General features: G+C 40.1%; 1 protein-coding gene across 1 annotated transcript; it reads left to right on the forward strand.

Moving 5' to 3' along the window:
* Positions 1 to 8,589: 8,589 nt before the first annotated feature.
* On the forward strand, positions 8,590 to 10,047 carry LOC137995544 (uncharacterized). Its single transcript, XM_068841075.1, has 3 exons — positions 8,590 to 8,983; positions 9,079 to 9,777; positions 9,881 to 10,047. Exons 1-3 carry the CDS (start codon positions 8,590 to 8,592, stop codon positions 10,045 to 10,047), a joined length of 1,260 nt encoding a protein of 419 aa, XP_068697176.1.
* Positions 10,048 to 12,500: the final 2,453 nt, after the last annotated feature.

Here is a 12,500-nt window from a genome sequence, read left to right on the forward strand (position 1 = left end):
GCAGTTCACACATTCAAACATTTGGCTGACCTCCTTGTTCACTTTTTTTTACTTTCATGATAATGATAAAATGATAAAATGTATATGCAGGGTACAGTATTTGTACCAGTGATAAGAAAACATCTCCATATAATTTGTTACTTAATATCTTAAGCTAGCTTGCACCAAGAAAACATTATCATGTGTTAAAAGAGTGTAGCTACCAATTTGTATATAGTATAAATAAATGTTTTGGTATTGTTGTACATAATAGAAATAGGCAAGTGCCTGTTTGAGTCATTGATAATAAAACAGTGTAAGGTATACATGTATCTCATATTTTATTTCTGGGGACATAATCAGGGAGGGAGTCAAGTCCTTCTGCCAGCAACATTGAACCATTTGAATTTCATTGTGAAAATAGCGTCACAGCTGCGAACTCAGAGTAAATGAAAACGTAAATACAGCCAAATTTGTAAGCTACGCCACCCAACTGATATTAAAGTGCATGTAAAATACCAGCGAAAAGGAGAAGCCGCAAATGCAGAAAAGGCAGGAAAGTAGGTGCATTCGTGTGACAACACCGCGTTTTCCCTCAAGGCAAACACCTTGGTTTTAAGCATCAACCAACTAGTGAACGCTGAAGAATAAGCGGTTTTTTGGCGTGCTCCGCGCATTCAAGAAAACTCCACTGAACGCGCTGTTTTGAAACTGGAAAACACCAGTAAACAATGGAAAACAACCTGTTTAGCATGCGTTAACCGCCCGGTGAACACCAGGACAATGAGAGAAAACTCTCAAGTAAACTCCAGTTAACATGCTGTTTTGCGACTGGAAAACGCAGGTAAAACAACTGGAAACAATCTGTTTTCACAGCGTTAACCGCGCGGTGAACACCAGGACAATGCGAGAAAACTCCAGTAAACACCAGTTAACACGCTGTTTTGTGACTGGAAAACGCCAGTAAAACAACGAAAAACAATCTGTTTTCAAAGTGTTAACCAGGCAGTAAACACCTGGAAAACGGCTTGTTTTCCGGCTTGTTTTCCTGTTGTTCACCCTGATGGAAAACTGTCGGATAATGGAACGAAAACTCGAGTTCACCAGCTGGAAAACAAACAGAAAACCTAGGATTTTACGATCGGAAAACGCAAGCAAATGTTCGAAAAAGGCCGCATTTTGCAATGTTCACCGATCGTTTTCCTAGCGGGTGAACGCTACTTTTCTTGCCGTGCCACGTATCAACATTGCCCAAATCGATTTCTGATAAAAATGTGTCCATGTGCGTCACATAAAGCATTGATCTCTCTCCAAAATCATTCTTTGAACGTCGATATAAGTTTCCGCCATACTTTTTCTTACAGCGACTTGCAATGTTTGCCCCTTGGTGATCCCTTCACCTTTTGCATATAAACAGGGATCCAATTACTGGCAACTCATTTATTTCCTAGTGTATTAGATTTCTTTTTTTTATCTTTTAGGCGAATTTACCTTACAAAATAAAGATTGTGGAAATCATCAAAATATTGTCCACACATTAACCGCAAAGTTCAAGGCCTTATGGATTGCACAGTTCAAAGAGCCATACTTACCACAGTATATTATTGGACTGTGCAGTGCATATGTGAAAGGTGATGACCCAAGGCGGTTTATTCCAGTCAAGGTATTCCATATTTCAAGCTATTCTCTAGTTGAGATTCCCAACCAATCCTGGGTGATTTGTTGAATGCAAATAGGCAGGAGGTGAATGGTTTTGTGATTCTTACATTTCCTGTTTGTGTTTTGCAAATACACAAAACTTGAATTAAACCATTTCGTGCTCTGTGACCTGCTCTGTGACATTGCTCATGCAATTGTACCTCAGTTTTAGGGTATTCCGGTCGAAGATTTTGTTGAGAGGATTTGATTTAGCAAAGTTATGAAAGTGTTGGTCCAAAATGTTTGTGATATTCTTTTAATTTTACAGTTTATACACTGACCATGGTGTGGGTTTATTATTTATAACTGCTGTTAGTTCCTCAGATGGCTCTAGACTTTTTTCTTTATTCAACCGTTTGTCTACTGTTAAGAGACTGACTAATACCACACTGATACCAATATTTATTAACCTTTGATGTTACACAATATACCCTTTGCATGACTGTTTCATGTGACCTTGTCATCATTAAAAAATGGTCATAGTACAATAGATGCCAGAAACGGAAAGAGTGTGATGAGATAAAGAATGTCAATTTTGAGGCCACTGACATTTAGGTTTCTTTAAGTATTATAGCTACTATTTCTAGCATTAGTAATGCTAACAGAATTCACCAGTTTAAAACATTTAAACCTACAATACTCGTCAAAAATCTTGAAACACATGTGGCTGTTTCCCCTTCCCCAATGTTGATTTGGGTATCACAGTGGTCTCAGTGCTTCAAAACACACGTGGCTCAACATTGGGGAGGGAGAAGGCACATTTCAGTTGGGAAAACAGTGTGAAGTACAAATCTCAGGATTTTTCCAGAAAATTCGAGAGAAACGGTGTCTGTTTCAAGGATTGGAGACGAGTATTGTATTTAGTCTGAAGAGAGGAAAGAATAACAGTTTCTGTTCAAGACGAATTTTTCGATCATTGATGGAATATACCTGCTTGGTTCGCGCACAGATGAGAAAGAGAAATTTAGGATGTCGGATTATTGTTCATTTATATTTGAAAATGAAAGGAAAAGATAAAAATAAGGGAATTTAAAGCAATGTGTGACACATACAGGCAGTAATTAAGACACGCGGGAGAATGTGAGGTCGCTGGTGAAACTTCACTTTCTGAAGACATATATTCCAACTTTTGGAAAGGAGAAATATTACCTATTTACCTAAGCTAATTAGATGTTCTCAGCGCGATAAACGAGGGCATGTCTGTTGCTAAATGTTGTTGATGACAGGGAGACTCAGGTGATGAAGGTTAGGTCGCGGGTCTTCAATTTCTTCCATCAAGTACCCGAGGAACAGCAGAAGGCAGTCCTCTCAAGTGTTCCCAAGGGACATTCAACCCTGAAGAAGGCAGAGTTAGGAGACAAAGATAATAATAATATTGTAATAATAATTAAATTTGGCATCACTTAACTAGAGCAAATTTCATATTAATAGGATTTTTACTTATGATTAATTCCACGTTTTTGTGTCTTGATTTTTTCATTAGGTGCTGCAATTTTTTGATCAAGATTTTACGCCCACAACTTGTTCCTGTGGTCGTTCTGTCACCTTCAACGTGGCAGCAGCTACACAATTTGTTAACGAGCAAATTGGTTGTGACAATGTCCATGCAGGCATCAGTCCTTCTGCAATTCGTTATTATATTAAAGACCATTGTATTGGTTGTGTAGGGAACCAAGTGCATTTCCGAAACGATGGAAAGAAGGTATATGCTGTCCATATCCAATGATCCTGGTTCCAGCCAAATGATGTTAAAGCCCTTGATGAAAGTATGTTATAGCTTAATTAAGTTTTGCTCTTTATCATGGAAACAATAAAATGAAAATCAGATTTGTCCAGGATTGACCCTAATTAGATTCATGCGGAATTCAAAAAGTGTCACAAAGTGTCCCCTTGCTCTTACACCCACTTTAAACATTACTCGTGTCTTGGAATACAGACAATTAACGTCATAAAGTGTCACCCAAGTTCTGCTCCTCTAGTAAGGATAATCAGCTTTAGTATTTACCCTAAGCTAAGAATAATGCTAACCTCTACCTGTACCTTATTGTTGGAAATATGTAGCAAATGCTTTAATAGACTTAAAGGGACACCTAGTGTTGGATGTCAAAATTAGGCTTGCATATAATTAGGTTCATTCCTGGAGATAACTGATGAAAATGTGATTTTTAGTAACAATGTTGCTATGGTTCAAGTAAAGGCAATTTGGAGTAACTTGTATGTTACTCCCAAGTATCCAATGTTAGGGTTTTGGATGAGACAACTCAATTGCTTAATATCTTGAAGAACTACAGAGCCTAAATTATGAGGTTTACATGCTTGTATATCTGTGAAGAATTGGCAATGTATCCTACTGTGATTAGACATATGTATTTTTGATCCAATGAGCCAATATCAAAGATACCATAATACTCTTTATACTCTCCAGTTTCTCTTGGGACCTACAATTGTACAATGATTCTTATGCAAAAGTTTGGGGGGACAAACAAAGAGCATTATGGTATTTTTTATATTGGCTAATGCATAAAAATGTGCAGGACTTCAGGGTAGGACTAATATGAAAGAATCTCCTTTACCACGACATGTTTTTGAACAATGCAATGGAGTAAAATTGGACTTAAGTGATACTAATCCGATATCAAGATGCGCCTTCCATTTTTTAACAGAACTGGGGAAACGAAGTAAAGCGCACAGGAGAAAGGGAAATGGTAAAAAACATTTATCAGTCTACTTTAGGTTGTCACCATATACCCATTGCCATAAATGATATCACTCTTATGCAGGTCTTCTTTCAAGTAACATCCTGAAGTGGAACGTTTCAATTTCCATTGCAGTTGTCAATGTTGTGGCTGATGAACAGACAGCTGAAAAACAGGGAAAGGTCAGTGATGCACAGATTACACATGAAGGTAAACTGACTGGATATGAGCAGGTGCCAACACCCTCTGATACCCAAGGTAATTTTTAGCGATATATTTTGTGAATGAAAGAAGTGTTTGTGAAATTTGGTCGTGAACTGAAATCAAGAAATGATCGATCCTCACACTTGCTGTACCTTACAGAGGTCATGGGTTCAAATCTCATTATCATTATATACCCATGCAGGTCTACTTTCAAGTAACATCCTGAAGTGGAACTTTTCAATTTCCATTTCAGTTGTCAATGTTGTCAATGTTGATGAACAGACAGCTGAAAAACAGGGAAAGGTCAGCGATGCACAGAGTACACATGAACGTAAACTGACCCATGGCTGACCGGGATGCTACCATTCCCGTTCAAAAAAACTGCGGGATATGCAAAAGTGAAGGATCTGCTTGAAAATGTGAAAAATAGACCAAAGGTAAAGGTGATGTCGGTCCATGTTGACAATTGTTGTCAATCACGAAAGCAGATCCAAGAAGTAATGGGTGACGTGTCAGTGAAACTTGATTTGTTTCATGCTGTACAGCATGTAACTAGTGTAGTTCCAAAAGGAACGGAATTTTAGAAGACTTTCTGCAAAGAACTTTCTTTGGTGTTTCAACAAGACGGGGATTTGGGAGATAGTCGCGTGTTAAAAACTCCCATCCCGTCGATTATGACCAGGAATCTGGATTCCTTTTCTAAACGCTGGCAAACAGTCCTGGCTAACAGAGAATTAAAATCTCTAATTAATAAAATAAAAAAATTAAGGCGTCACATCACCAATGGCTGTCTCTCTAGAATAGAACCAGGCACAGGAACGGCGGGACACGAGAGAATTCATCGAACTTTAAACAAATTTCTCCTATGTGGGACATCAATTGTTGGTCCTGAACTTGCAATTGCCATATTAACCGTGCTTTTTTATGGTCTAAACTCGAAACGAAAAAGAGAAAACTATCAAAAAAACTTCAACTTTTATCAAACTTCAACTTCAAAGACTATCGCGTAGTGCCCCATGTTCCGCTTGATATGCACAAATCTGAAAATCAGGAAACGGTTACAACTGAGAGTGACAGTGCGTTTAATAATTTAATGAACAACAACGCTGTCGAGGATGCAAACGAGATCTCCGTGTCAGTGTCCATTGACAACGAAAATGATAATATGATGATTATGGCCGATGACATAAAACATCTTACTGATTCTATAACAAAGAGAATAATTCACACAAGGAATCAAAGTTATAGGGTGCTTGAAGAAATTAGTAACTCTATCAAGGACAAATCAGTAAATTTTTTTGATTTGCCTTTCATGCAATTAGATACGCAGAGTACATTAACCAGTGATAACATGAGGTCCCCCAAAATAATCATTGCAGCAATCTCACAAGAAACCTTGCGTCGGTTGGACTGACTGTTGATCCCGTTTTAGGTGATGGTGGCTGTGTGTTTAGCAGTATTGTCAGGCAATTGCAGAGACTCCCACAGTTTATAAAGGAGGAGGCATCTCTAATGGCACACCGTATTTCTTTGGGGCTAGGAGGGTGTGAAAAGGAAGACGCCTACATTTTCAGACAACTCTTCGTTGGTAATGTACAAAGTAATGAACTGTACCTAACAGTTGCAGGGGTAAGCCCTGACAGACTGAATCAAGAAACCGATTTCGAGAGCGTGGCATGTTTTGCAGTAATCTCTGAGACCTTGTTGTGAGAGTCTGTGCAGAAATGCTTGAAATCCCGATAGTTGTGATTACATCACTGGCGTCTTTTCCATACACAAGTTTTGTACCAGATGGTGTCATGGCTACAACACCATTATACATTGCATACGATGCAACAGCTTGCGGACATTATGATGCTACTATGAAGCAAGGTGAGTAAATCCTCCTGTTCTATGGAAGATTAAGGGCTCCTAGTTTAGCGCTTTTTGTCATACACTTTAAACAGCAGGTCTAGCTGCCGTAAAACCCGTCCATTGCATAATACAATTGAAAAGGTAAAAGAGAAGTCTTATCCAGTAAAACAACTCGGTATGTTCGAGTTTAGAAAAATAAGAAGTTATGACCATAGCACATGAAAAGGATCAAATGATGTGACGATTTGAACCTATAAGAGAAGCAAACAGGCAAAACATAAAACTGCCTCATCCTGATTGCCAAGCGCCAAAGGAATCAATAATAATTCGCGCAAAAATAGTGACTCATGTAGATGGATTGAACGTGACGAATCAACGGCCATTTTCTTGTACCACAACAATAGTCATTCTCTTATTTTGGGAACTGAACTCTATTTTATGAAAAGTTGTATTGTCTGGTACACCAAAATGGCTGTCAAGTCACTTGAGTGAAAACCATTCATAGCTTAAGAACCCTCAAGTAAGTTTTTTTCGGGGCAGTCCCTAGAGCCGTCAAATTGTTATATGAAACATGCACCTCCTGATTGCAGGATTCATTATTAATCATGGGGGAGTAAATCGATGGTTGGTTCATTATCTTTTGGCCGCGAGTGAACATCTCAAAACTACTAGTCCCCATGCCGGTCGCGGCTCAATCGCGACTCGAGAATATTTCCGTGATAAAACACGCCTCCAGCTTCTTATGCAGGCCTTAACTTGCCCACGATTCCTTGTCATGAATAATAGCATGAAGTGTCAAGGTCGTTTTCACAAAAGCCTAAAAAGGCCCCTGGTAATCATGCAGGGGAGTAATGAGGGACTTTCAAGTAAAGGAAGATCCATTTCGTCTAACTGTATGACTGGTAGGAAGTTGAGTCAGTTCAGGAGCCCATGAGTAGGAGCATCAACTGTACTGTATTCGTGCAACGGTGTTGCTACATTCCGAGTTATTTTTAGATCGATTTTCACGCAAAATAAGCCCTTTCCAATCACAAGTCACAAGTCTTGCATGGAAAATCATTACCCATGGGATTGAAAATGGTCACTCGTGCAAGCCAAATCTTTGTCAGATCTGTGCAAATGCCGTTACACAGACCTACTATTGGAGTTGTAGGCTCCTGGTTATCAGCTTGTATCATCAAGTGTCATCGAGTTAATTTCTATGACTGATGTATTACTGTCCGCAGAAAATATGTCAACGCTATTTAATTTCGTAGTCATGTCGGGATTGGCAGAACAAATGCTTACTACACCATCTTCAAAAACAGCCTCACAGATAGCTGCTAAGTTGGTTCACTTCGAAAAAAAAAGAGAAGTTGCGCGCACACGTCTACCATTAGACCAACAGCAATAAAACGGGGTCATAAGATTCTAACAAAGGAAGAGATAATATTTGTATAATTTCAACTTCAAGAATGCTTCAAGAATGCTTGAAATCTCTATTCATTAGACGCCTCCAGAACTTCATGGTCACCTTACGTAAGAGTCTGAATTATCCAGGTTATTTAAAAGATATGTTTACCGTACCATGTTACGAAAAATAGCATTGCGTGACTAGCGTTACTTTCTAGAAGCTTCGCGAGAGTTCGTAGTTTGTTTATTTTTAGGATTGTGCGTAAGCGTTTCTAAATTAGCGTATTTTGTAATCTTTCTATAATTAAATTGATTACTATTTTACAAAGTTCTAGAAGCTTATTGTGAGAGTATTTAAGTAGACGAGTCCTAGCGAAGTTTTTTAACTAGTTTTTCACAAGCGAAGAGAGTTGGCATTAGCCGTGTTTAGTCAAGTGTGACAGAAGCTGTGTTTATTCAAGTTGGCGGAGGCCATGTAAGTTTGTCGAGTACGAGTTGTTCAGAGTTCTACTTCGTGGAAACTACGTTCATTTTGGAATAAATCTTCTTTTTGTTGTTCCGACAACCCTGCGTTCAGTTTAGTTTGTAAACTACCTTTCCTCAAAACATTGGAACTCGTAACATTGGGGTCCTGTCCAGGAGAGGAATTCATTTGTTTGCCGACTACAGAAACCAGGAAAGGACAGTTCAAGAAGAAGGAGTCACACCTAAGGTAAGAGGAACTGTACAAAGAGAGTATATTGTGTTTTTGCTGTGAAATACTGCTATGGAAATGGAAAAGCTTTTGCAGATTGGAGAAAAGTTCGGTTTGCAGGAAGAAAAGTTTCTCGAGTTTGTGAGGAAAGAGGAAGAAAAAGAAGAAAAACACAGACAATTAGAACAAGAAAGAAGCAGGGAAGAGGAAGAAAAAGAAGAAAAACGTAGACAATTGGAACAGGAAAGAAAAGAAAAGCTTAGGCAGTTTGAAGAAGAAAAGGAAGTGAGACGACAAATGCTTGACGACGATGAAAGAAAGGAAGAGGAAGAGAAGGAGAAAAGGCGCAGAAGAGAAGACGAAGAGAGAGAAACTAGACGACAAAAACGCGAACTAAGAAAGTTGGAGATGGAAGCCGAGCTGTTGAAACAGAAAGAGGCTATTGAAGCGGCAAAAGAGAACACGAGTTGGAGATTGCACGATTGGCTGTGGAGAATGCTGACGGGCGTCCTGAAGTGAGAGAGGATAGGGCCAAGGCACCCAAGCTCCCCTCATTTGTAGATGGCAAGGACGACTTGGATGCTTATTTACAAAGATTTGCAGCGACAGCTAAATGGGAGAAGACAGGATGGGCCTCGAAACTTAGTGCCCTTTTGTCTGGACGAGCGCTAGAAGTTTATTCGCAGTTATCTGAAGAAGCAGCCCAACATTATGACCGAGTAAAGCTAGCTTTGATGAAGAGATACGACCTTACGGAGGATGGTTATCGCCGTAAATTTAGAGCATCAAAGCCGGAAGTTGATGAGAGCCCAGAACAGTTTATAGTGCGACTGGAGAGATACTTGTTGCGGTGGTTGGAACTGTCGCATATTGAACGTTCCTTTGAAGGCCTAAAAGATCTAATTGTGGAAGAACACTTTATTGACTCTTGTCCAAAAGAGTTAGCTATTCACCTTCGTGAAAGAGCCCCAGAAACGCTTGACCAGATAGCGAAAATCGCCGATCAATACTTGGAAGCTCATGGAAAGCACTTGTTTAGCTCTGCGACCAAGAAGCCGTTAGTACAGTTCAAGGCGGAAGAAACAAAGAATGCACAGAGTGACACAACAGCTCTCCAGTGTTACAAATGTAATGCCCGCCGACACAAAGCAATTAACTGCCAAGCTCTAGTAAGAAAGTGTTTCCTATGTGGCAAGCAAGGTCATGAAGCAAGGAACTGTCGATCAGGTGCACGGAAGTCAGGAGGTCAGGAAAAAGATGGTAACCCTGTGCAACGCGGTCAAGTTAGTGCTAGCTGTTGGTTAAGTCACCAGATCTTAACGCTACCCCCAAGGAAGTTAAGTTGTGTATTCAAAATGAACAGCTTCTGTTAGCCTGTGGCAAGAAAGTTACTCCTTAACCGGAGTAAGAAGTAAGATGCCAGTTGTGAAAGGCAGAGTTGGAGAGAAGACTGTCAACGTTTTAAGAGACACTGGTTGCAGTGGAGTTGTAGTCAAGAAGGACCTGGTCAGCGAGGATCAGTTCACCTGAGATTTTAATGTCATGTTGCTTATTGACAACACAGCGAGGAAAGTGCCTATAGCAAGAATTTATGTTGATACGCCTTATCTTAAGGGTCATGTAGAAGCGCAGTGCCTTTCAGATCCTATCTACGACCTAATTATTGGTAATGTACGTGATGCAAGGGACGCACAGAATCCAGATCCCAGGTGGCAAGAGGCTTGTGCAGTAACAACCCGAAGTCAAGCTAAGAAAAAGGATGAACGCACTACTCTGAAGGTGCCTAGTATCCGTGAAAACCCTATTGTGGATAGAGAGAAGCTCAAGCAGATGCAGCGAGAAGATGAGAGTCTGCATAAGTACTGGGATCGAGACGGTGTACTAGTAAAGGGTCAGGCGGAGATTTCCTTTGAAGAAAAATCTGGAGTACTGTACTGCCTGTACAAGCATCCTTACGTGAATGGTGGTAAACTGCTTAAACAAGTTATGGTACCTGAGAAGTTGAGACACCCCATAATGGATGTAGCTCACGGATCTATCATGGGTGGTCACATGGGCATCAAGAAAACAACAGACAAGATCCAGAGTGCATTTTATTGGCCTGGAATTCAAGGTGACGTAACTCGATTTTGCAAGTCCTGTGATGTGTGTCAGAAAACCGTAAGTAAAGGATCAGTGCCGAAGGTACCGTTAGAGAAGATGCCACTGATTGATAAACCTTTTAAGAGAGTAGCAATACATCTTGTTGGTCCTATCAGTCCCTCGAGAGAAGAAGGACACAGATATATATTGACACTGGTAGATTTTTCGACTTGCTACCCTGAGGCTGTGCCATTAAAGAACATTGACACAGAGACCGTAGCAGAGGCATTGGTAGATATCTTCAGCCGTCTAGGAGTACCCGAAGAAATCTTGAGTGATCTGGGTATGCAGTTTGTTTCTGACTGCATGAGAGAAGTCACCAGCCTACTAAGCATTAAACAGCTTACAACAACACCCTATCACCCGATGTGTAATGGTTTGACAGGAGAAAGTTTACCACGCTAACCTTCTTAAAAAGTACTTTGAGCGAGTGGAGACTACAGCCGAAGGAGCAGTAGCTGGTGGGGTAGGCGCTTCGTGTGTAGACGATGCTGTCGACCGTGCAGCTAAAGCTGATGAAGCAGAGGGCTGACGGATGACCAACCGAATGAATTTATGGATTTGGCTAAACAGTTCACGGATTTGTTTACTGAAGCACCAGGTGCTACAGATCTCGTTCAGCATCATATCAAACTCATTTCAGACGAGCCGGTTAGATCAAGACCTTACCCATTACCTTACAGCATCAGAGAGTTGCTGAGAAGAGATATTGCCGACATGATCAAAATGGGAGTTATCAGAGAGTTCAGTTCTCTGTATACATCACCTGTGGTTGTAGTGAAGAAAAAAGACAACACAAATCATGTGTGCGTTGATTATCGGAAATTAAATAAACTAACCGTATTTGACCCCGAGCCTATGCCAACCGCTGAACAATTGTTTCAGAAGCTTAGCCGAGACAAGTTCTACTCAAAAATCGACCTTAGCAAGGGATACTGGCAGATAACAATACCAGAGGAGGACATACAGAAAACGGCGTTCGTAACACCTGACGGGTCGTACGAGTTCTTGAAGATGCCCTTTGGAATGATCAACTCGGCAGCGACACTGAAGCGCGCATTTGCTACACAAGCAAGAAATTGACAGGTGCAGAAAGGAACTACTCTACAATTGAGAAGGAATGTCTAGCGATTGTATGGAGTATTAAGAGATTTCATCTTTATTTGTACCGAGTCTCTTTTGTTCTTCAGACGAACCATGAACCCTTAAAGTATATGAACAGTGCTAAGTTTGCCAACGGACGTCTTATGCGTTGGGCTATGTTTTTGCAAAGTTATTCATTCAAAGTTGAAGCCATTAAGGGCTCAGAGAACGTTGGAGCAGATTACTTGAGTCGTGATGAGGAATAAGTTTGTTGACATTGAACTGCCCCTTATTTAGCAATTTTTCTTGTTTGGGATAAATTTAGGAAATTTCTTCTAGAAGGGGGTTATGTTACGAAAAATAGCATTGCGTGACTAGCGTTACTTTCTAGAAGCTTCGTGAGAGTTTGTAGTTTGTTTATTTTCAGGTTCGTGCGTAAGCGTTTCTAAATCGGTGTATTTTGTAATCTTTCTATAATCAGATTGATTACAATTTTAGAAAGTTCTAGAAGCTTATTGTGAGAGTATATAAGTAGACGAGTCCTAGCGAAGTTTTTTAACTAGTTTTTCACAAGCGTAGAGAGTTGGCGTTAGCCGTGTTCAGTCAAGTGTGACAGAAGCCGTGTTTATTCAAGTTGGCAGAGGCTGTGTAAGTTTGTCGAGTACAAGTTGTTCAGAGTTTTACTTTGTGGAAACTACGTTCATTTTTGAATAAATCTTTTTGTTGTTGTTCCGACAACCCTGCGTTCAGTTTAGTTT

This window comes from Montipora foliosa, chromosome 3 (genome assembly GCF_036669935.1).
Source record: "Montipora foliosa isolate CH-2021 chromosome 3, ASM3666993v2, whole genome shotgun sequence".
Lineage (NCBI taxonomy): Eukaryota > Metazoa > Cnidaria > Anthozoa > Scleractinia > Acroporidae > Montipora > Montipora foliosa.

Bases quoted from the DNA above. Each gene is read 5' to 3' on its own strand.
- LOC137995544 (XM_068841075.1), top strand. From the start codon at position 8,590: ATGGAAATGGAAAAGCTTTTGCAGATTGGAGAAAAGTTCGGTTTGCAG. The intron at 8,984-9,078 runs GTTGGAGATTGC...CCTCATTTGTAG, and splicing joins AGCGGCAAAAGAGAACACGA to ATGGCAAGGACGACTTGGAT. The intron at 9,778-9,880 runs GTAACCCTGTGC...CAAAATGAACAG, and splicing joins AGGAGGTCAGGAAAAAGATG to CTTCTGTTAGCCTGTGGCAA.